Genomic DNA, 25,411 nt, shown 5'->3' with positions numbered 1-25,411 from the left:
ATGAAGTTGAGAGATACTCAAGGATCTGGTATTGGCCTTATTGGCCAACTGTTGTTAATCTTTGCATGCAACACTGTACAGTACTCTGAGTTGCCTACTTTTTTTTTCTTTTGATTTTTTTGAGACAGGGTTTCATTGCGTAGTTCTGGCTATCCTGGAACTTGCTTTGTAGACCAGGCTGGCCTTGAACTCAGAGAGATCCTCCTGCCTTTGCTTCCTGGGTGCTGGGGATTGAAGGTGTGCCCCAGAACCAGCTAAGTTACCTACTTTTTTATGCACATTTTATGTATGAGGCAACAGGCCCAAAGCATGTGACTTAAGGTACATGAGTTACAATTAGTTCAGTGCTAAGTGTGGGATCCATTTCTTTTTCCTTCCTTCCTCCTTTCCTCCTTTCCTTCTTTTATTCCTTCCTTCCTTCTTTTTTTTTTTTTTTTTTTTTTTTTTTTTGAGACAGGGTTTCTTTGTATAACAGTTGTGGCTGTCCTCGGCTCACTTTGTAGATCTGATGGCCTCTGCCTCCCAAGTGCTGAGGTTAAAGATGTGTGCTACTACTGCCCAGTGATCTATTTCTTATTTATTTGTATTGAGGGTCTCATGTAACCCAGGCTGGCCTTGAATTTACCATATAGCAAAGGATGCCTCCTTACCTTCCTGCCTCTATGTTTCCCAAGTGTTGGGATTGTAGGTATAAGTCTTCATGCCCTGCTTGAATTTGGGATTTGAGTATAGATAGTTTCAACTGGCCACAATGGTGCACAGTGGTCCTAGTATTCGGGAGGCTGAGGTAGGAGGGTTGCTGGATGTTTGAAGACAGCTAGTGCTACAAAATAAGACTTTGAGAAGTAAAAAAAGGCTGGAGCTTTAGCTCTCTGAGGATTGGACATAGAAAACAACATTAACAGTAATAGGTAGTCTGGCTTCTGACTACGTACCCGTGCCATGACTACTTTTATTATTATTATTATTTAAAAATATTTTATTTTTTATCAGTATATATGTGTGCTTGAGTGGGTTTGTCCACCTGAGTTTAGTACTCTAGAAAGATGTTGGAGCTCCTGGAAAAGGAGTTACAGGTAGTTGTGAGCCCCTTGATTGTGGGTTCTGGGAACCAAACTCCAGTCTTCTGCAAGAGCAGGGAGCGCACTTTACAATGACTGCTATTGCTCTAACTTTGGCCTTTTTTGTTTTTGTTGTTGTTGTTGTTGTTTTTTGTTTTTTTTTTTTGTTTGTTTTTTTGATTGCTAGGTAGGTCTGGTACTTCTTGTAGCTCAGTCTAGTTCAAACTCACAGTAATCCTCTTGCCCTCCTGAGTGCTGGGATTAGATATACATCTGACTCATTTTTGTGTGTGTTTGGTCCTTTGTTTGAACCCAGCATTGAATGTGCTAGACTGGACTCTGTCAATGTGCTGTGCCTCCAGCCCCTAGGTATGGCTTTGAGCCCATGTTGTACCTGGAACAGAGAGCAAAGTCCCTGCAATTAGTTATCATGGGAAGACATTTACTTTGTACAAAGTTCATGTAAAAACCCCTGTGAAAAAACAGGGAATTTCATAGGGGGCATGTCAGAAGTTCACAGAGATGACATGTGAAGTCAGTTGTTCAGATACTGCCAGTTGAGGTGGCTTGGTGGGGATTGGACATGCATATTCATCCAGTCTTTGGGAGTTGCCATTCCAGTGGAGGGAGCAGACCACAGAAAAAAGAATGCATGGAATGACTTCAGTTGGGATCAACTGATGCTTTTTTCATGGTAGGTTAGCATTTACTGGAGGAAGCCCTCAAAGATGAAGTGCCATTGTCATCACATCAACATGTTTCCCTCCCTCTGCTGATGTTTACCCTGGGCATCTGTAGGGTTTCTCCAGTATAAAGTTTCCTAGTTCCTTCACAGCTTGTAAAGAACTTACTTTCTTTGGCACACAATTAAAGAGTGGAAAGTTTTGGTCCATTCCATTATCCATCCATCCAAGAAAGTGGGGGCGGGCAGAGCATGCATGGCTGTGGTGCATTTGTGGAGGTGAGAAGCTAATTATTTAGTCACTTCTTTTCTTCCACTTTTATGTCAGTTCCAGAATTGAACTCAGGTCACCAGGCCTCAGAGCAAGTGCTTTTATGCCTCTGAGCCATCTTTCCCTCCCTGGTTCGCTATTTGAGAGAGGAATACCTACAAAAATTATTTGCTTGATTGCTCGATTAAGGGTCTCACTCAGTGCCAGGCTCACCTTAAACTATCTTCCTACTTCAGCTGAAACTATAGGCACATGTCACTGTACCCAGCCTCCTTTTATTTCGTTCTGTCAGTATGACTGATGTTTTTATTATATATCTTGTGTTGTAATCCAGCAGTACTTTATTTTCTTGTTCACATTGTTTCCCGGCAGCTTTCAGTTGACTTCTGTATCCTTTTGATGTAGTTCATCATTTTTTGTGTCTGTTTTGTGTGTGTTTAAGAGTTTCTTTTTTTCAAAGCTGTAGAATAGCTCAGTGGTTAAGTGCACTGACTGTTCTTCTAGAGGACCCAGGTTCAATTCCCAGCACCCACGTGACAGCTCACAACGGTCTCTAATTCCAGTTCCAGGGAACCTAAGATCCATGACAAAACACTGGTGCACATAAAATAAAAATAAATAAACTTTATTTGTTTATTTTTTAAAAAGTTTCTTTTTTCTGGCCCTGAAAGTTATGATAAGCTCGTCTTGGATATTTTCTGCCCCAGTCATTATCCATTTCTTCAAGTCAGACAGGAAGATCTGATTTGTTTGTTTATTTTTGAGGCAGGCTTTCACTGTATAGCCTCCCTGTTGTCCTGGAACTGGGTCTGTAGACCAGTGCTGGGATTACAGATCTGCATCATACTTGTCTTTTTTGTGAGTTCTGGGAATCAGAACTTAGGTCATTGTTTGCATGGGAAGCAGTTTACTATTTGAACTGACTCCTAGCCTGGTAAACTTGTTTTTGATATTAAATTTTGTATCATTTTCTAGATGGAAGACATTGAATAAGAAAGTAAAAGTAATTTTTCTTGTTAATTTGAGTTAGGGCCTTCCTCTTTAGCCTGTGCTTGCCTTGAACTCACGTTGCTCCTTCCACTCAGCCACTTGAGTGTTGGGATTGCAATTGTGATCCTCCACATCTGTTCAAATAGACTGTTTATATTTTTATTTTGTGTGAACTACTCTCCATTTGTCTTTTGATAGTTTTGTGAAACCTAGGCTAGCCTTGAATAGGTTTGGTAGCAGAGGATGGCCTTAAATTCCCAATCTCCTGTCTTCACCTCCCAAATCATAGAGTTGCAAGCATGTACCACTATTCTTGGCTCTTGTGTTTGCATGGAGGTCAGAAGACAACTTGCAGGAAGCAGTTCTCTCTTTCTACTGTATAGGTATGTGAGAACTGAACTCAAGTCCTTAAGTTTGGCAGCAAATATTTTTGCTCCCTTGAGCAATCTTGCTGTTTCATACGTTTATAAATGGAGACTGCTCTTTAGTTCCAACTGCCCAGACCCGAATAATCACACAGTAACTATATTAATTGCAACACTGTTTGGCCTATTAGCTCAGGCTTCTTATTAACTAACTCTTATATCTTAAATTAACCCATTTCTATTAATCTATGTATCTGTAGCCTATCAGTTAGGTTCAGTATTCTCCTTTGGCAGCTATATGATGTCTCCCTGACTCCACCTATTCTCTCTCTGTATCTCTGTTCAGATTTCCCACCTGGCTTTACTTTGCTGAGCCATTGGCCAAAATAGCTTTACTGATCAACCAGTAAAAGCAACACATATACAGAAGGACCTCCCATATCAACGAGTGGCTCTTTTTATTTTATTTTAAAAGTCTTATTGAGCTAGGTATCCCTCTGTAATCACAGTGTTTACGAGGCCAAAGAAGGAGGGTTATGAATTCAAGGGTAGCCTGGGCTATATATAGCAAGGCTGTCAGGGGAATTATTTAGAAAGGACTTTATCAGAGTACACACATCTTAAGCTGAGGCTGGAAGACCTTTTACACACAGACATGTACCATGCTTGAGATGATATTGGATCCCTCAGAAGACTGCTTGCCGCCTCACTGAGTTGCATAGCTCCTGCGTCCCCAGAAGGAAGCTTTTTTGTAGCCCTCCTTTTCAAGTGAGTCCTGGAGGCATCAACAGCTTATTAAGTGTAGTTTTTTTTTGTTTGTTTTGTTTTGTTTTTTTGGGGTGTGTGTGTGTGTGTGTGCCTGTGATTGCAGGAGTTGAGGACATGGAGGGTCTGACATAACCAGGGTCACAAGGCAGTTATGACAGAGGGAGAAGGGCCAGGAAGTTGAAGGGTATTTTTAAGGAAGTGAACAAGAGGATGAGATGGTTTCAGGATATGAGAGTGAGAGCTGGAGGAGGCTGAAGGACATCAGCAGTATTCTAAGCTTGAAAACCCCGTATGTTAGGAGAGTATAGAAAGAGAACTAAGCAGGAGTGGTGGGAGAAGGGGCTGGCAGGGGAGGTTTGAATTGAAGAGAGATGTATTCAGATCCCTGGTAGGAGTAGGAAAATGATACTGTTTTTTTGGTCTCTTTTTGTTTTGTTTTTGTTTTGCTTTTTTAAGACAGGATTTCTCTGTGCAGCCCTGACTGTCCTGGAACTCACTCTGTAGTCCAGGATGGCCTCAAATTTAAGAGCTCTATCTACCTGCCTGCCTCTGCATGTGCCATCATTGTCTGGCTCTCTGCTAATTCAGGCCTGTGCTGGTACTAATGGGAGGATCTCAGGGCTTGCTGTACTATACTGAGCATTGCTGATGAGTGAACTAGGATAGAGTGGAAAGATGGATTCAGGATCAAGACCCTTCCTGAATTGAAGCTATCAGGTATTGATTAGCAGAGCTGGGAAAGGGGTAAGGAAGGCTTACCCCAAGACCAGTAGAGTTTTCCCAAAGCTGGCCCTTTCTTTTTGCCAAATGTATTTCCCATCCCCATCCTCTCTCCAGCAAAGGTTGCTGATGGCTTGGAGTGTTGCTTTTGTGCATAGAAATGCCTGGCTTCTGCTGTGTGTTCTGAGCCAGGAATAGAGGCATGCTTGGATTTCTGAAGCACGAGGAGTTGCTATATGTTTGCAGAAAGACTATTTATGTAAGGAACAGTCTGGAAGCAGCCTGGATACCCAAACCCAGGACAAAAAAAAAATGAGGCCAATTCTGGGGTAGCCACTAGATAGACTACTAGGTAGCTATGAGGAGAGGCCCTTTGTGGATATGTCTGTCACTACTGGATAGCTGAAAGGACAGACTGGTTATGTATGTGCCACTACTCAGTTATATACATGTGAGTTCATAACACGAGTATCCTTGATGGGTTCAGCTGTTTCAGGAGTTAGATGCTGCTCTTGGTGTACTCCTGCTAATCACTGAGTTTTCTTTTCCTCAGATGTAAAATGGATGTAGTGATGGTAATGACTGCTAAGTCCTCATGGGACTGTGGTAAAGTCATGTGAGATTCCTTACATAAGGGTCCTTTGTGAACTCTGTAGCAAGCCATGCACATGAGTGTTTTTGTTTTTGCTTTTGTGTTTTAGAGATCTCACTATATAGTGTTGGCTGGCCTGGAACTCAGTCTGATGACCAGGCTTGCCTCGAACTCTGCCTCCCAAGTGCTGGAATTAAAGGCATTCACCACCATGTCCTGTATTATTATTATTATTGTTGTTATTAAATTAAAAAGATTGTTCTTTAAACCTAGCAATTGGGAGGCAGAGGGAAATGGATCTCTCTGAGATGGAGGCCAGCCTGTCAAAGAGTTTCAGGACAGTCAAGACTGCTAACACAGGGAAACCCTGTCTCAAAAAATAAAAACAACAATAACAACAACAAAACTAGTTTGTGTGTTTGGAGAGAACAACTTGCAGGTGTCATTTTTCTCCTATTACTGTGTGGGTCCCAGGAATGTAACTCAGGTGTCATGCTTAGTCTCCTAAGTCATAGTCATCTTGAGGGCCCTTGTTTGTTTTTGAGATAGAATTTTACTTGCTCTGTAGTCCTGTCTAGCCTCAAAATCTGGGCAGTCTTTTTGTCTCAGACTCTTCCAATGCTAGGATTTTAAGTATGAGCCACTACATCCAGTTTACACATGTGTTATTCATAGTTCATGATTCCTGTTTACTCCAGGAATTATAAACTAGTGACTGTTGTCACTTGGAGCAGGTCCCAATGTTTTTGTTTTTTATCTTTGCAGCACTGGGGATGGTGCCCAAGGGATTGCACGGGCTAATTAATGCCTGCTAACTGGGCCACATCCCTGGAGTAGGCATTCCAAAGGAAATCTTCACCCAATACCCCCTTTAGGTCCTTCCTTCATTCTCCACCTTGCTGCTTTTTTTGCAAGTTCATGGGTGTGGGCGGGACCAGACCCCCACCCAGCATTGCCAGTTGTTCTTCTGTGAGCAAACCTGAGCATCAAGCCAGCCTTCTTGAGATTGGGAGCCTACAGTATGAACTAGTCAGCATTGTATCCCTGAACTAGACCTGTCTGCTTCTGTCCGGCTGGAGATGCCTGTGGAGTCAGCTTTTCCCAGTACTTGGCAGGAGCTTTGGGTGTCGTCCTCCCTCCCCCCACCAGCCCTCTCCTTTTCTTGGTGAGTTTGTCTGGTAACTTTCAGAAGTGTTTCTCAAACTGGAAAACCCCAGGTCTGGAGCCTCCGACTTGCAGTCTCTAATTTTAGAAAACCACAGAGTCCTGCAAATGCTACGTTGTTAGTTCTTAATTGTATTCTAACAAGTCTTCTTAGAATTTAGTGGTTTGAGGTTTGAAACAAGGTTAAACATTTATTTTTCTCCAAGTTTCTGTGGGTCAGAATTCAGTTAACTGGGAGGTTTTGGTTCAGCCTTGCAGTTGAAAGTGGCTTGTTCATAGAGTCGGGACTTTGGTGTGATTCTTGAGGGGACACCTTGATTCCCCACCATATAGGCCTTTCCATAGGAATTTATACTGTTTTCACAATGTATTACCTGGTTGTTTTTACCCTTCCCCAATGGGAACCCAAGAAAGACTATATAGGCAAAAACAACAGTACTGTGTGTACTAAAATACATATAATTTGCTGGGTGTGGTGGCACATGCCTGTAATCTCAGCCCTCAGGGGGCAGAGGCAGGAGGCCAGCTAGATCAGTTCTCGGCCAGTTAGGGCTACACAACAAGACCCCTCCAAATAACACCCCCCCCAAAAAAAAACCTCAAGTAAATAAGTTGATTATGTTCTCTCCAATATTTAAGTTTTAGGGATTAACTCAGGTTTTTGGGCTTGGTAGCAAGTGCCTTTACTGACTGACCCATCTCATCAGCCCCAGGTTACTTTTTGACCATTTTAAATTTGTAGTTCTATAATCATTTATTTTATGGTGAAGATGTTTAGAATTAGGCAGTGTAAGGCACCTAGATGGTGAGATGAAAATTATCTCAACTATAAATCAACATACAGCAAACATGCAGGACCTATTATTTACTTTATAATGTGTGGGTGTTTTAACTGCATGTGTATTTGTACACCATGCCACTTGTGTGCCTGGGGCCCACAGAGACCACCAGATCCCCTGGAGCTGGAGTTACAGATGGTTGTGAGCTGCTGAGTGAGTGCTGGAATTAAACCATTGTCCTCTGGAAAAGCACGAATGTTTATCCAGCACCAACAGGAACTTTTATGTGACCCAACTTTGAAAGTCCCATACCATTCCTTCTGCCATATTCAAACAGTGGATAATGAGACCTCATGTTTTGAAGGCAGGGGTGTGCACCTTTTGTCATAGGTTCTGTTTTCCTCTGGTGTGAGAGCTTAGGTAGTGAAAATGTTGCGTGTTCAGAGGACTCCTGTGCTTTAGTGTCCATTTACAGTCTTGATGATTCATCTCTAGTCTGTTCTGAATTAAGGTCTGATTAGAAGAATTTGTGGTCACCCTGGCTTTAGGGCCTGGCTGTTCTGTTCTGCCTGACATTGAGTTCAGCTGCCTCTGGAGCATCAGGAAACAGGATCTCTCAAAGTCCATGTGCATGTATTTTAATATCAGAGGATGTCTTACCATGATTTTTTTGAAGAAAGCTTATATTCCCTCTCTCACACTCATACATACAGGAGACCGAGAGAGGTATAGTTGTACATGTAGGGAGACAATTTAAAGACCTTTGGGAAGGAAAGCCAACTTTATATGAAGAGGGTTTGGGGACTGGCAATCCTGCTGGGAAAGGTAGCTGAGTTGTTAGATTAATTTTTCTGCTTTGGTCCTAAGTAGAGGAATTAAGCTATAAACAAATGTGGAATTGTACTAAGCTTGACTCCTGCTGCCCAAAGATTACAGTATGTTTTAGAAGGGGCTAATGCCTGCAGCTGTTTTCACCTTTGTAGTGTTCTTTAAGATGAGTCTGTTCTGCCGTGCATGTTCGCCGAGTTTTGAGTTTCATGGAATGGAGCTTCTTCATGCGTTAAAAATTGCAATGAAAGTAGTGGTTACAAGCAAAGTTTTGCCTATCTTAAGCTCACAGACGTTTTGAAACCATTGCAGTGGCTGTTGGCAAGAGGTCACACGTGCAGGTTGATTGAAGACAGTTGCTTCAGTTGTTCTTGATTACGTGCTGGTGATATGGCTTCTTGAACTTTTTTTTATGTTTTCTTTTTTTATAGATATTTATTGAGCTCTACATTTTTCTCTGCTCCTCTCCCTGCCTCTCCCCTTCTCCCTTCAGCCCTCCCCCAAAGTCCCCATGCTCCCAATTTACTCAGATCTTGTCTTTTTCTACTTTCTGCTTCCCATGTAGATTAGATCTATGTAAGTCTCTTTTAGTGTCCTCGTTGTTGTCTAAGTTCTCTGGGATTGTGATTTGTAGGCTGGCTTTCTTTGCTTTATGTTTAAAAACCACTTATGAGTGAGTACATGTGGTAATTGTCTTTCTGTGTCTGGTACTTCACTCAGAATAATGTTTTGTGGCTCCATTCATTTCCCTGCAAAATTCAAGCTGTCATTATTTTTTTCTGCTGTGTAGTTCTCCATTGTGTAAATGTACCACATTTTCCTTATCCATTCTTCGATCGAGGGGCATTTAGGTTGTTTCCAGGTTCTGGCTGTGACAAACAAAGCTGCTATGAACATAGTTGAGCACATGTCCTTGTGGCACGATTGAGCATCCTTTGGATATATACCCAAAAGTGGTATTATTGGGTCTTGAGGAAGGTTGTTTCCTAATTTTCTGAGAAATCACCACACTGACATCCAAAGGGGTTGTACCAGCTTGCATCCCAACCAACAATGCAGAAGTGTGGGGTTACAAAGGCAGTTCAGTGACTCGTAGTTACATTTTGAAGCTGGACATTCCATCTTCCTTTTCCTGTCTGTGAATGGAACACTCACAACTCACCTGCTAATTCCTGGCCCCTCTAACCTCCTTGTGGTTGTCCAAATGTTGAGGCTAAGCCTGATGAAATTATTTGGTGAAAGCAGTTATTATCACTAATCTGGAGTTTAACCTGATATGTGAAGCTTAGTCAGCTACTGAGTCTAGTTTGCCTTGAGGGTGGGGGGTGTGCTTGGGTATGGGTGTGTGTCAAAGCACGCATGTGTATGTTCTCTTTGGGGGCCTGTAGTTGACTGACTATATCAAAGGCACTTAATAAAGCCCTGTGAACTAAGCTGTGAAAAGGTAGGTAGCAACTGTGATCTTCCAAGTTCTACTGGATCAGTCTCTAATATTAAGTCCTACTGGATCGATGTTCAACATGGCCACTTCCTGTTTTCTTGATACACAGATAGGTCCCCTCACCCAGAAATGACTTTCATCTTGTCACTTATTTTTAATTTTTATTTTAAAAATATTTATTTATTTAATGTTTTGTTTTCCAAGACAAGGTTTCTTTGTGTGTCCCTGGCTGTCTTTGAACTAACTCTGTAAACCAGACTACCCTTGAACTCAGAGATCCACCTGCCTCTGTTTCCCTGCTGGAATTAAAGGTGTGCACCCCTACTTCCTATCTTTATTTTATTTTTTATGGGTATGTGTGCACCTGAGTGTGTTTTAAGCCAATGGAGGAGTCTCTAAGGTCAGAAGAGGTGCACTGGATCCCCTGGAACTGCAGTTCTAAGTTGCTATGTGGTCTTCTACAAGAGCAGTAGGTGCTTTTATCTGTGGGACAGTTTTTCTAGCACCAGTTCTGTCACAGAAGACAGAAGCACTTTCAGGAAAGTGTCCCTTGACTACTGTTGAGTTTCCTGGAGAGTTGTCTATAGGGCTGCAAACAGTTGGAATACCCCAGCACAATACACTTTTCTTGTAATTCCAACACTTGAAAGGTAGACTGCAAATTCAAGGCAGCCTGGCAATAGTATAAAACAACAGAAACATTTTTTCTATGAATTTGAGGTCAGCTTGGATCTTTCCAGGCCAGTTTAGTCTGCATAGTGATCTCTGTCTCAAAAAACAAAAATTTTAATTATGGTTGGAGAGATGGCTCAGTAGTCAAGAGACTGGCTGCTCTTCTGCAGGACCTGGGTTCAATCCTAGCATCGATATTGCAGCTAACGACTATAATCCCAGTTCAGGGGATCTAGTACTAGTACTCTCTTCCGACATTCATGGGTACCAAGTGCATATGGTGCACACAGACAGATATGTGTGGGCAAAACACCCATACACATAAAATAAAAAGAAATACATTTATTTAATTACTTAAAAATTATGTATATATGCATGTGTCTGTGTCGTTATGTGCACATGTGAATGAGTGCAGGTGCTCTCAGAGTTCAGAAGGTATTGGATCCTTTAGAGCTAGAGCTAGAGTTTCTGGTAGTGATGAGCCACCCAGTGTTGGTGCTGGGAACCAAAGTTGGGTCTTCTGCAAGAGCAGTATGAGCTTTTAACTGCTAAACCAGGTCTCCAGGGCCAGCAGAGTCCGATATAGCCCAGGCTGGTTTCCAATTTGCTATGTGTGTGGTTGAAAGGGACCTTGAATATTCTTATGTATCTCCAGAGTACTGGATTACAGACTCATGCTATCACATCCAGCTTTGTTTTGTTTAGAGACAGTATTTTGCTTTAAAACACTTTATTAAATTATTTATGAAAAAAAGATATTGCCAGGTGGTGGTGGTGCACACCTTTAATCCCATTACTCGGGAGGCAGAGGCAGGTGGATTTCTGTGAGTTAAAGGCCAATCTGGTCTACACGAACTAGTTTCAAGGATAGGCACCAAAACTACACAGTGAGATTCGGGCGGTAGTGGCACACGCCTTTAATCCCAGCACTCGGGAGGCAGAGGCAGGAGGATCTTTGTGAGTTTGAGGCCAACCTGGTCTACAAGAGCTAGTTCTAGGACAGGCACCAAAGCTACAGAGAAACCCTGCCTCAAAAAAAAAAATATATATATATAAAGATAAAAACAAACAAAAATTATTTATGTTTCTGTGTACATATACACAATGGTATACATGTGGAGGTCAGAGAACAACTTGCTGGAGTTGGCTCTCCTTCCATCATGTAGGTCTCAGGGATTGAATTCGGGGCATCAGGCTTCTTGGTGGCAGGCACCGTTACCTGTTCAGCCATCTCTCCAGACCAAGTCTTGCTTTGTATTTCATGCTGGCCTTGAACTTGCAGTGGACCTCCTGCTGTAATTCTTTAGTGCTTGGAATACAGGTATATGCTACAGTACTAGCTTTTTCGGGTTGGGGTGGAGGTTGGGGTGTAGGCAGTATTTGAGTGCTAGGGTTACAGGAGAGTGTCACTATGCTCAGCTTCTTTGAGCATTTAAGCCCCAGAAAGATTGAACACAGGGAAAACAGGCACTTACAAAACAGAAAGGATTGAAGTTGTGAGACTCAAGGAGGCTGTCCTTAGGGTCCCGATTTGAGGGTCTATCACTGGAGCCTCGACAGCTAGGAAGCCATTATTGTCATTGCCACCCACCCTACTGCCCTTTAACACTGAAGTAGCAACTGGTGGCCAGATATTTGCTATTGAAAAGCAGCAATAGTCACATCCAGGAACTCCTTAGTGTTCTGGGATCAAAAGCCATGTTAAAATGTAGTCAGGAGCTACATTTTAACAAACTCTCCAATGATTTACTTATGTGTGGTTGGTCTGCTCACAAAACTATGGGTCATCTTGATTGCTTTTTGGAAGGGAATGAAGGACTATTGTTTGTTTTCCCAACTCAATCAGGAAAGGTGGAATGGGGCCTCAAAGAGCACATAGACTGAGCGGGCTACACTTCTGCACCTCCAGATATGATGTAAATATTCACCTTTTTTATCTGTTTTTCTTTTTTTCTCTTTTTTATTTTTGATTCATAGTCACCTTTTTTTTTTTTTTTTTTTTTAAAAAAAAGCAAGTAATAGCATGTGTGATGGCACATGCCGTGGATCCCAGCACACCGGAGGCATGGGTAGGTAGATCTCTGTGAGTTCAGGTCCAAGTCAGGGCTACTATGTAGTCCTGTTTCAGAAAAACAAATGAACAAAAAATATACAAGTAATAGAACCTGTGAGATGATTCAGCAGCTCAAGATACTTGCCATCAAGTTTGACATCCTGAGTTCTGTTCCTGGGACCTACACACTGGAAGGAGAGAACTGATTTCCAAAAGTTGTCCTTTGACATCCCCTTGTGTACTGTGGCATACATGAATATACACAATTAATACAATGTAATAACACATTCAACACTTCATATAGCAGTACATCACGGGAGCATTCTGCATCAGGGTCTGCAGAGTCATCTTATTCTTTCCAGTATCTGTGTAGAACTTCACTATGTGGCTTTAAAATCTCAGGAACAGCTTGACATGCAGATACTCACATAATCCTTGCACTTGGAAAGCAGAGGCAGGAGGATCAGGAGTTTGAGGTAATTTTTAGTGTTTGAAGCTAATGTGGGCCATATGAGACCCTGTCTCAGAAAATCAACCAAAACAAGCAAACAAAACTAAACAAAAACGAACCTGATGAGGCTGTTGTTATAGTCTATGGGCACATCCTAATAGAACTAGGAGTTCACGTTTGCTTCTTGCCTCCTTCGTGCGCAGGCCCTGTATATATGTCATCTCTGGTACTATACCCAACTTCACATGAGTGAACTCAGGCTCTGAAAGGTTAATAGTCCATCAACTAAGAAAGTGCCCTGTTGAGATATTTTTAAAGGTCTAAGTGTGTGCCCGTAGCAGCATGCACATGGAGGTCAGAGGTGAACATTTGGAGTTTCTTCTCTTTCTAGTGTGGGTTCTGGGGGTGGAATTCATCAGCCTGTGTGGCAAGTGCTTTTACCATCTTGTTTGCTTCAGATTAAGACTTTTATTATTTATTGTTTATTTATTTCTGAGACGGGTCTCTGGTTCAGGTTTCATGGGACTTCCTGGGACTCATGCCACTTCCTCGTCCTCCCCCTGTGAGGAACCATAATTGCAGGTGTGCCTCAGCCTTGCCCCATGAGACTTGAATCCAAGTCTGCTATCTTCTGCTATCTTCTGTAATTTATTTGACATAGCATTTCAAAGTGTTAGGAGTGTTGTTTTTGTTTTTGTTTTGTGTCTTTTTGAGACGGGTCTTCAAGAAGCCCTGGCCTCAGATTTGCAGTAATCCCTTTGCCTTAGTCCCCGAGTGCTGATACTACAGGCTAGTACCCATGCCTGACTTCAAAATGGTGAGACTTTGGTGCTGGAGAGATGGCTCAGTAGTTAAGAACTCTTGCTGCTTTTCCAGAGAACCTGTGCTTGATTCTTTAGTACTTGTATGGTGGCTTAGACCCATCTGTAACTCCAGTTCCAGAAAATCCCACTTCCTTTTTATTTTCATGGGCTCCACCAGGCACCCAAGTGACACACAAACATACATACAGGCAAAAATAAGTAAGTAAATCAATCTTTAAAAGCAAATATCAAAATTAAAAAAGAACAGCAAAATGGGCAGCCTTAAATACTTTGTCTTACGCTCTGTGAAAAGAGACTTGGTTGTTTTGGTAAGCATTTAGGTAATTTTCCTTTTTTCTCACTCAGGTATCCAGCTCACATTGAAGACATTGACTACGAAGAAGGGAAAGTTCTTATCCATTTCAAGCGCTGGAACCATCGTTATGATGAGTGGTTTTGCTGGGACAGTCCTTACCTCCGCCCTTTAGAGAAGATCCAGCTGAGGAAAGAGGGCTTACACGAGGAGGATGGCTCTTCTGTGAGTAGCAAATTCGTGGAGTTCTGTAGTGTAGACTGCTGAATCTCAGGAAGTGTGTGTGTCTGGTCTTTGCTCTATAATGAACCCACTGGTGAGCAATCCTTGACTTGGCTTGTGATGGTAACCATGTGCAGTCTAGTTTTTACTTGTTTGATGCAGTTGATGTGATAGAAGCTCACTTATATTGGGTTCCATCCATATGAATAAGGTTTTATGTCTCTTTCAGAGAACACTGTTTTCCTAGTGTCCGAAGTACTATCGGGTTCATAGTAAGTCTTCAGGAAATATTTCTGTAATAAACCAGGTACTCCTAGTACTTAGGAGGCCAGGGTTCATGGATTGCTGTGTGTTTGAGGCCAGCATGGTCTACAAAGTAAGACCTTGTCTTAAACACTCCCACACCTCCTCTGCCAGGAATGATGATACATGCTTCTGATCCCAACCCTGAGGATGTGGAGGCAGAGGGGTATCAAGAGGTCAAGGACTCTGTCCAAAGAACTAAATCAAACCAAACCAGTGGCACTCATATCTCAGAGGCAGGACACTTCCATAGCTAATGAGACCCATCTTAAAACCAGCAATAGATAAAAATATCCCTCCACCAGACTGTGATATAATGAATGGATGATTGAAATCTAGAATATTGTATACTAGATAAGGTAGCCATGAAGATCCTTTGCTGTGCTAATCTCTAGTTAAGTAGCCATTTTATATGTGGATCCTGAGCTTGTTATACAGTCTTTTATTAGCCCTGGAGAACTTAGATTTGATTGGACTGTTTTGGCTTTTCTAAATTTCCTTACTGCTCCTGAAACTTTGACTGCCTTCAGAATGACACACAAACCTTTACTTTTGTTTAAAACAGACGTTGAGACATTTGTGGTAGCCCTTGCTTTAGGATCTGACTCAGCCTGGATTCTGGTTTCCATTTTAACCTCAATGAGGAACTTGAACTCTGGCTGGCCTTTTCGTTTTGCTTTTTTTCCCCTTTGAAATTAGGATTGTTGAATATTGTTCCATTTGATCATTATGAATGCAAACTGTGTACTGAGAAAACAGCACAAAATATGAAAGTTGCATGAGCGCCTCCCTTGGTCTGGGGCCTGGCAGTAGTGTGGGTAGCATGAAATGCCGTGAATGCTGCTTCCTTGAAGAGGAAGTAGCCTCATTCCTCCCAGCTCCTAAACTAGGTATGTTCTCTGGTAGCACTCACTGGTCTCTCAGATTCCCTTTCATTATGAATACCAGATAGGGGAAGATTATCTCAGTGCTGCCCTGTACTTGCCCAGTCCTTCCTGACTTAGATACTCTTATGCTTCAGCCTTCTTATATAATTTGTTTGTTTACTTTTTTATTTATTTACTTAGTTTGTTGTTTGAGACAGGGTCTCACTATGTAGTCCTACCTATTCTGGAACTCACTATGTAGATCAGGCTGGACATGAACTCACAGAGATCTGTCTGCTTCTGTTTTCCAAGTGCTGGAAATAAAGGTGTGTGTAACAATGCCCAGCTATTTTATTTTTTAAGATATATTTATTTTAATTTACGTGTATGGGGTTTGTATGTGTGTATGTATTTGATGCTTTTGGAGGTCAGAAAAAGGCATCAGATCTCTTGGAACTATAGTTTTTTTTTCCCCTTTTGGTTTTTTGAGACAGGGTTTCTCTGTATAGTTTTGGAGCTTGTCCTGGGACTAGCTTTTATAATCCAGGCTGGCCTTGAACTCACAGAGATCTGCCTGCCTCTGCCTCCAGAGTGCTGGGATTAAAGGTGTGTGCCACCACCTAGTGCTTGGAACTATAGTTATAAATATGGTTGTGAACCACCATGTGGGTATTGGGAACCAAACTCAGGTCCTCTGCAAGAGAAGCAAGTACTTTTTTGGGGGGGTCGGATGGACAGGGTTTTTCTATGTAGCTCTGTCTGTCCTAGAACTCACTCTGTAGACCAGGCTCACAGAGATCTATCTGCTTCTGCCTCTAAAGTGTTTAGATTAAAGGTGTGCCACCACTGCCTGGCTGAAGCAAGTGCTCTTAACCCCTGAGACGTCTCTCCAGCTTCCACCTTCTCGTTTTTGGCTCTCTGCTCACCGTCATGTATCTCAATAGTCCATCCCAGGCCACTCTTGTTTGTCTGTGTATGTGTGTGTGTGTGTACACTCATATATATATTCTCATATGAGTGTTATATGTACTGTGTGTGTGCTTTGTGCCTGAAGAGGCTAAAAGAGAGTGTTGGATCCCCTCCAAATGGAGTTAAGACAGTTTTGAGCTTCTGTGTGGATGCTCAGGTCCACATTCCAGTCCGTTGCAAGAACAGCAAGTACTCATAACTGCTGAGCCATTTATCCAGCCCCAATTGTTATTATTTTTTAATTAAAAATGATATTTGTTTGTGTATGTATGATACACGTGCAGAAAAACTTTCAGGAGTTGATTCTTTCCACATGTGGGTTCTGGGAATTGAATTTAGATTGCTGGGTTTGGGGGTAAGTGCCTTGACCTGCTGAGTATTTTGACTAGCCCATTTTTTTCATAATTTGTTGCTATTTTATTTATTTATTAAAATTTTTAAATGATTTATTTAACTTTATTTTATGTGCGTTGGTATAAAGGTGTCAGATCCCCTGGAACTAGATTTACAGAGAATTGTGAGCTGCCATTTGGGTGCTGGGAATTGAACCCAGGTCCTCTACAAACCATTGAGCCATCTCTCCAGTCCCCCCTTGTTGCTATTTTATTAAAATTATTTATTTGTTTATTGGTTGATTGATTGTATGTGTGCACTTATGCCACAGTATAGGTTTTAGATGTCAGAGGACGACTTGCAGGAGTTGTCCCTTGTTCCAGCATGTATATTCCAAGGATAGAACTCAGGCTATCAGGTCTGGTAGCACTTGCCTCGTCCATTGAGCCATCTTGCCAGCCCTTTGTTTGTTTTTGAGAATTAATCTTTCTGTGTGGCCAAGGCTGACTTCACAGTCCTGATCCTTCTGCCTTAGTGTTCCCAGTGCTAAGATTGCTGGCTCTCATCACCATACCAGCCCTCCCTTACCACTCACACGCATCCAGCTGCTTTTATATATTGGGCTATAATGTGCACCTATAGAATTGAGTTGGTAACTGGATATTTCCTTTTTTTTTTTTTAATAGGAATTTCAAATAAACGAGCAAGTGCTTGCTTGCTGGTCTGATTGTCGATTTTATCCAGCCAAAGTCACTGCTGTGAACAAGGATGGTAAGGTGTTACAGTTGCAGTTTTTTAACTTCTGCTGTAGGGGAATTTTACAATATGAGTATTTGATAGTTGTTAGTATTTATTGCCTAGGAATAATTATTTCATGTTAATCTGCCTGACAGTAGAGCGAGATTATAAATGGAAAGAAAGCTGGATACGAAGGATAGATTTGCCCTAGGTTCAATCCCCAGCATCAGAAATAAAAGAGAGGGAGGGGATTAATTCTTTGCTACTAAATTCCAGACATTATTTCGTCAACCAGTCACATTGGACTCTGGTGAGAAGTCTGTGGGTCTATTCTGTCTAGAACTTCTTGATATTTTGGTGAAATAAGCACCATTGTTTACTTTATTTATTAGTTAAAAGCTTGCAAATTAAATGGACACCAACAAATATTTGAAAATATGCTGTGTGAATGCAAGGTGATTTAGGGTGCTGGGATACAGAATCTCGAGTGTGGTGGTTACTTTGCCAGAGTTTTGCACATGTGGGAATCCAGGGCAGGGACTTTGATCCAAAAACTTGCATTTTTTTGAGTGCAAGGAAGTGGTATGGGGAATAGTTTGCATGATCAGAAGCGACTTTGGGTCCATGTGGTTTCTCTTCCTTAGCATAGTCCAGCAGGGTGTCTGTGCTGTGACCGTGATCTCTGGAGTGAATGTTTTGAGCAATCAGGGCCCTTCTATATCAGGTCAAGAGGCTGAAGATGTAGCTCACTAAGAGAACCCTGGCCTAGCACACATGGGACCCTGGACCAATCCAAAACACTGAAAAGGAAAGGAATAGCAAATTAAAACAGAACAGAAAACCAACAACAGCCCACGTTACTTTTTTGTTGTTGCTGTTTTTGAGATCTCACTATGAAGCCTCGGCTGGCCTGAATCACTATGTCGACCAGCCTGGCCTAGAATTCATAGAGATTCCTGTTTACTTCTACCTTCTGTGCTGGGATTAAAGTCATGCACACCATGCCTGGCCCATACTGGTTTTTCATTCCATGAAGTTATTTAGCTGTTTATTTAGTACTCTGCCAAGTGTTGGATGATAAAGTTTTGTCTGAAAGAGGTTGACATTGTCTAAAGAAACCTCCAAAGTGAGCTTCCATCTTTTGAGCTATCTAAGTAGCAATTGATTTTTCCAGTTCACATCAAGTCCATTTGGATAATTCCATCTTTTCCTGGGTTATGTTTTTTATTTATAAGCCCATGTTCAAAATAACATCTCTGATTAGTGGTTTTCCTCTATATCTTATCAACAGACAGCTTGTTTGGGGAAAAACTCACATATTAAACCACTGCAAGTCCTCTTAATGACAGACATAGTTAGGTCAAGATGTATTCTGTCTCTCCAGATTCTTGTTTTCAAAATTTTCTTTCTTTCTTTACTAGCTTTTGTAATCATGCATTCTTTAAGTTCATAAATGACTGGAAAAACTATACGGTGATTAGTGCTGGTCAAGAAATGTTCTCCCCTCCAGTAAGATAAATGCACTGGAGATACTTCCTTGGGGAACATCAGTCCTTCAGCTGGGATGAAAATTAGAGGGGTGTTCCAGGAGTCACTCCTTAGATAACAGCAACCGTTAGCAGGAGCATCTTTAATTCCCAAGATGGCCGAGTCCATGGGGATAGAATTGGAATAGAGTGACCGGGATCAGATACACAACAAGGAAAGGACAGATGGAGGAAGGGGATTTTAGGAGCTTTGTGGTGATAATGGGGGGATGATCTCTTAGAAAAGTAGAGGATGGTTTCATAGAGGTCACAGAAGTCTTAGAACTTACAGTTTGTGTCTAGTGTTTACAGAGCCCTGAACTTGGCATATGACAACAACCAAAAGACCTAGTAAGGCAGAGCAAAGCCCATGTACATAGGGGCTGGAGGACAGTGCAGTTGCAGGGTGGTGCCGATGATCCTAATAAGGATGAAAAGGGTGTGGGTATGTGGGGTGGCTGTGAAAACTTTTTGTAGTAATTATTTAAGGAATAAACATCATTGACTACATTATTGGCTATAGCTAATTAGTTTTAGAAGACTCTTAAACTAGGCGACTACAGTTGGGCATGGTGGCACGTGCCTGTAATTCAACATAGGCTAGAGGATCTCCCAAGTTTGCAGTCAGTTTTGGGCTACATACTGAGTTAGAGGCCAGCCTGGGCTACATAGTAAGACTCAGCCTCAGGAAAAAACACAACCAATCAAATCAAACAGTATTAACAAGATAAATGGGGTAACTAAAGTATTGCAAATTTAAAAAGTCTTTCCTGTTGTTTCCTTATGAGTTCATATTATAGGAAGGAGAGTTGTCAGACCGTGGGCTCCTGAAGTGGTCATGGCCACTTTGGTGGATTGGTTCTGTAGCTCTGAATTAATTCCACCTGCTTCATTTACTCAGTTGCAGGAAATGTTGACTGAGTGCAGATTTCTTTCTGCCAAGGCCTGTTTATGTTGTACTGCCAGTCTTGCTCGTTCTTGAGGCTCACTGGAAGAGGGCAAGAGGATATAAAGTGGACTAAATCCTGTAGTGGGAAGTTATCAAGGCATGCTGGGGAAGCTGGTCTTGTGGGCACTCAGACCTGTGCCTAGTTAGGAAGTAAAGACACTGATTTCTTTTCTGTGAGCTGTGCCCCCCAGTCCACTGATTCTTAGGTGCTGTCTCCAGACTTAGCCTTTATTCTTGGGTCTGGCAGAATAAGTAGGTGATTCCTACTTCATACTGCTTCATTCTAGGCCTTGTGGGCTTATTTGTCTTGTTTTGTTTTGAGAGCAGGTCTAGTTCTGGAACCTGTAGTACTTATTTCTCCAGCCTCAGCCTCCCAAATACAGGCATGTGTCATCTTGCCCCACACCTTCTGTCCTTCTCCCCGTTTGTCCATCTTTCTCTTTGTTTGTTTGGGGGGCTGGGATTAAATAAACCCAAGGCTTCATGCATGCCAGGACAGTGCTTTACCACTGAGCTGTATTCCAAGCCCTTGACTTTCTTTTCACTCCTACCTTGGATTTTTCTATCTGCCTCAGTTGCTTTTCTCAGGCCCTGTAAGGAGGGGGCTCTCTACTGCCATGGTGCCCTTTGATTTCCTCTAAGCTACTCTGTCTAGCCTGTGCTGATAAGGGGAAGCTTATGCATTCATCTTTGATTTAACTTTTTTCCCTTTTACTTACTTTCTTCCTTCCTTTTCTTCCTCCTCCTCCTCCTCTTCTTCTTTTTCTTTTTCTTCTTCCTTTTTTTTTTTTTTTTTTTTTGAGAGACAGAGTTTCTCTGTGTAACAGCCCTGGCTGTCCTGGAACTAGCTCTGTAGACCAGGCTGGCCTTGAACTCATAGTGATCTGCCTATCTCTGCCTTCCTAGTGCTGGGATTAAAGGCTGCACCTTTACTGCTCAGCTGGTTTACCTTCTCGTTGCTCTTAGTTTCCTCTGAGGTTTTCCTGAAGCTGAGCACTGACTGAGCAGGTTGTGGGGACTCTGGGCAGAGTAGGGAACTGCAGCTGTTGTCAAGAGGAGTCTGGCATGATTTATAATCGCTAAGTAACAACTAAAGAGTTTCTTAGGGAAATTGACTAACACTTGGAGAAGAGGGAGAATAGTACTTGTACTTTTTTTTTAATTTTTTTTTTTAAGGAAGATTTCTGTATCTCAAGCCAGCTTTGAATTTACTGTGTAGCTGAGGATGCCCTTGACTTGGATCCTTTGCCTCTATCCTCAGAGTGCTAAGACTGTAAAATCCTTTGACCACACCTGGTTGTTGTTTTGGTTTTGAATTAAGATCTTACTCCATACTCTTGGCTGTCCTGTTCTTACTCTGTAGCCAGTGCTGGCCTCAAGCTCATAGCAACCCTCCTATATCAGTTTCCCAAGTGCTGAGATTACAAGTGGGGTCACCATGCCCAGCTTTTTTGTTTTGTTTTGTTTAAAAGATTTATTTATGTACACAGTGTTCTGTCTGCATGTATGCCTGCAGGCCAGAAGAGGGCACCAGACCTCATTACAGATGATTGTGAGCCACCATGTGGTTGTTGGGAATTGAACTCAGGACCTTTGGATCAGCAACCAGTGCTCTTAACCTCTGAGCCATCTCTCCAGCCCATGCTCAGCTTTTTATTGGTTCTTTGGCATTGGAAAAATAACCTCATGTAGTGTGAAACAGCCTTAGTTGGTAACTATGTTAGGCCCCCCCCATCCCTCAGTGTAGGAGTGAAAGACAGGATTTTGGTTTCAGTGTGTGTGTTTGTGTGTGGGTAGCCTTCTTTGGTGAGCTGACTTGGCTCTTATCCAGGGTTCTTGACTCGTCTTTCAAATATTTTTTTTTTTTCTCCTTAAGACAGAGTCTGGTTACGCTGTGGAGGCTGACCTTGAATTTTTGAACTTAAGTGCTCCTTCTCCCTCAGACTCCCTAGGAGTATATATTGCCATGCCCACTATCTCCATTTTTATTTGGGGAAATCAGAGCCACGTGACTGCTAGGGCTCTGTGCCTCAGTGGAACACCATTGCTCCTAAGGGTTTCTCACTGAGGAAACTGCAAGTGGTTAGCATTCACAACAAGATGGGTGGTTCTTCCTCATATTGACCTTTTGTTACCCAGGCTGATCTGGGACTTGCTATTTAGACCAGGCTGGCCTAAATTTGAAGTAGTCCTTGTGTCACTGCTTCATAAATGCTGGGCTTAAGGATGAGTGAGTGTACTAAGCTAGTCTCTTCCTAATTAGATGCATATTTCTAGGTCACATGCTCCCCTTTCCTTCAGCTCAGTCTATTTTGGACCAGTGCCTGGAGCTTGTATTTATAGCTGGAAATGGTCTCAGGTTTCTGGAGAGCAGTTCTTTTCTGTATTTTCTTTATGCTAGCATGGAACCTACATTTTGAGTATGGGGAGTTTGGTACCTTGTGAGCAGCTTTGCAGAGAGGATAACAAAAGGAAGACTTAGGTACACATGTGCAGGATCTGACTTTGTTCTCATTCTATTGTCTGTGGAGGGCTCTTTTTACAGCGTGAATTGGTGGTGGTGATAATTAGAGCTACTTTTTGATCTTTTCTCTGTGACAGTCTCTGGGCTAAATTATTTCCATACTTTGTTGCTTTTAAGACAGGGTCTTACTATGTAGCCTGAGTTGGCCTAGAACTCATGACTTTCTTGCTTTGCCTCCCAAGTGCTGGGTCTGTACCACTCTATCCAGTGGAATTTGCATGTTTATCTCTTTAGTCTCTCACAGATGTGGAAAGGTCATTAGCATCAAAGTCGTCCTTATTTTATAGGTGAGAAATTAAGCTCACAGTAGAAAATGAACATAAATGAACACAAAGAACATAAATAGAGCTGAGGTTTGAGGTCTGTGAGGCTCTAGAGTTTCTGAACTGCATCTTTGTAGTTCGAGCCTGCGTCTGCAGAGCATGCCAGCAGGATTTTCCTGAAAGGGCACAAGCTGTCCAATGTCTTAGTTAAGTTTCTGTTGCGGTGAAGAGACACCATGACCACGACAACTCTTATGAAGAAAACATTTAGTTGAGGGGCTCACTTACAATTTCAGAGGTTTAGTCCATTATCATCATGGCAGGGAGTATGGTGGTGAGCAGGCAGTGCTGGAGTAACTGAGAGCCTTACATCTTGCAGAAACAGGAAGTCTACTGGTACAGTGGGTGGTGGTATCCTGAGCCTAGGAAACCTTAAAGCCTGACCCCCAGTGACACACTTCCTCCAACACAGCCATACCCACTCCAACAAAGCCACACTTTGTATAGTGCTACTTCCTATGAGATTATGGGGCCAATTACATTCAAACTACCACATTCAGTATGCCTAGGTGTTCACCGATCACCGATGCCAGGGAGAGGGTGTCAAGTGGTGTCAAGTGTGCCTAATCTCTCTCTCTCTCTCTCTCTCTCTCTCTCTCAAGACAGGCTCTTATTGCCAGGCGTGGTGGCACATACCTTTAATCCCAGCACTCAGGAAGCAGAGGCAGGTGGATCTCTGTGAATTCCAGGCCAGCCTGGTCTAAAGAGCAAGTTCCAGGACAGCCAGGGCTGTTACACAGAGAAACCCTATCTTGAAAAACAAAACAAGACTAGTGAAAACAAAGTACTTTTTAACATATAATTAAAGAGACATCAGCATAGAGAAAAGGCAAAAATGAACAGCATGCTGATTTCACGCAAAAGACAGTGGTTTCCAAAGTCCCCAATTGCTTGAAATTCTAATCTTTTCTCCTAGGCTAGAACCCCTTCCCCAATTAACTGTCTTACTGGTATAGGTCACAAGCCTTGTTTATTGACTGATTTGGGGTTCGAGAGTGCCCCATGTTCTGATCGTGGGCTCAGTTATATAGCACCAAACATGTAGCTTTCTACCTCTAAATTTTTTCTTTTAATTTTTTTATGATTTATTTATCTTTATTTTAATGTGCATTGGTGTGAAGGTGTCAGATCCCCTGGAACTGGATTTTCAGACAGTTGTGAGCTGCCATGTGGGTGCTGGGAATTGAACCCAGGTCCTCTGTAAGAACAGCCAGTGCTCCCAACTGCTGAACCATTTCTCCAGCCCCTCTATGTCTTAAATTTTTTTAAAAAATATTTATTTATTTATTATGTATACAATATTCTGTCTGTGTGTATATGCCTTCAGGCCAGAAGAGGGCACCAGACCCCATTACAGATGGTTGTGAGCCACCATATGGTTGCTGGGAATTGAATTCAGGACCTTTGGAAGAGCAGGCAATGCTCTTAACCTCTGAGCCATCTTTCCAGCCCCTCTACCTCTTAAATTTTGAGACAGGGAGGACCTAGTGCCTCCTGCCTTATCCTTAACCAATGAACTCTAAGCATGCCTCATACTGAAATGGACCGTAACAATTTTTATTTCTTACACTGGGCATCTTAGTGAGACCCTGTCTTAAAAAGTAAAAAGGCTGGGTGAGTGGCTTGGGAAATTTCCTGTGGCAGAAAGCAAGTCCAGCATGTAAAATAGCTCAGAAGAAAAGGTTTGGGGAAGGAAAGCCCTCATGTCATATGCATGTCTTGTGCTTAGATGCTGAAGCACTTCTCTGGGTGCTTTCCAATGGGCTGGCCTTGTTCCCACCTCCTGAGTTCATGGGCCACCATACCTGGTGGGAAAACATGTGTTTTTTGCTTGTTTTCACTTCTGTTTTTTTTGAGTGAGTCCCACTGTATAACTAGCTCTGGCTGCTCTGGAACTGGCTATATAGGCCTTAGAGGAGAAAAGCTTGCAGAGCAGCAGTAACTGGGTTCTCACACCCCTTCAGCATTCTGACTGCTTCCAAGATCATCTGATTGCTGAGTTCTTAGCCCCAGAGAGCAAGGCTTTCCTTTGTTTGACCTGGCACTGATAAAGGGCTGCTTAAACTCACCAAGGTACTAGAGAAGATAGGACAGGCTACAGTTTTGTTGTTACTGGAGTGAAACTCAGCCTTCTGAGTGCTTTGCATGTGCTGTATCACTGAGCTGTATCCTCAGGCAGCTATATCCTCAGGCAAGGATGTATTTATTTTTTTACTTCTCTCACATATTTACATGTTATTTATTAGATGTGATTTGTGGCCAGCACAATACTCTATTTTCAGCCACCCATGGAGGAGTTCCTTGGGGAAATGTTCTTTAAATTTTTTTTCAATTGTGTGCATATGCCTGCAGAATCCAGAAAAGGGCGTCAGATTCCCTGGAGCTGGAGTTCCAGGCAGTTGTGAGCCACCTGATGTGGATGCTAGGAATCTGACACTGACCTTCTAGAACAGCAGTGCCTGCTCTTAACCACTCTCTATCCCTTGGGAAAATGTTTAAGTTCTATACAATCATCATGAAAGTAGATTTGGGGCCTTGCTTCAGACGTGGGACTAGGCCGTTGTCATGCCTTCTTTCCTCTGATGTATTCTTTAGGCTGTTGAGTGTGAGCCTGGAGAAAGTTTCAAGGTGATAGCTCTTTCCTGGATGTTGAAAGGGTCAGGAGTGGGTGGGATATGGCTTCGTAACAGTGGGGCCTCCAAATC

General features: G+C 42.3%; 1 protein-coding gene across 7 annotated transcripts in view; it reads left to right on the top strand.

Moving 5' to 3' along the window:
• Phf20 (PHD finger protein 20) overlaps positions 1-25,411 on the top strand; it is a 100,721-nt gene that overhangs the window by 29,387 nt on the left and 45,923 nt on the right. For 4 of the 7 annotated variants that reach the window (XM_048431606.3, XM_085697160.2, XM_085697157.2 and 1 more), the window contains exons 3-4: positions 14,007-14,178; positions 17,333-17,417. In XM_048431606.3, coding sequence (XP_048287563.1) covers positions 14,007-14,178; positions 17,333-17,417 — 257 coding nt within the window. Of the gene's footprint in view, positions 1-14,006; positions 14,179-17,332; positions 17,418-25,411 lie in introns of those variants that run through there. The other 3 variants (XM_085697159.2, XM_048431610.3, XM_085697158.2) reach the window with 2 other exon arrangements.

This window comes from Myodes glareolus, chromosome 10 (assembly GCF_982192425.1).
Source record: "Myodes glareolus chromosome 10, mMyoGla1.1, whole genome shotgun sequence".
In the NCBI taxonomy this organism is placed as follows: Eukaryota; Metazoa; Chordata; class Mammalia; order Rodentia; family Cricetidae; genus Myodes; species Myodes glareolus.
Note: the sequence above shows the minus strand (reverse complement) of the source record. Positions and strands in the feature narration are given on the sequence as shown.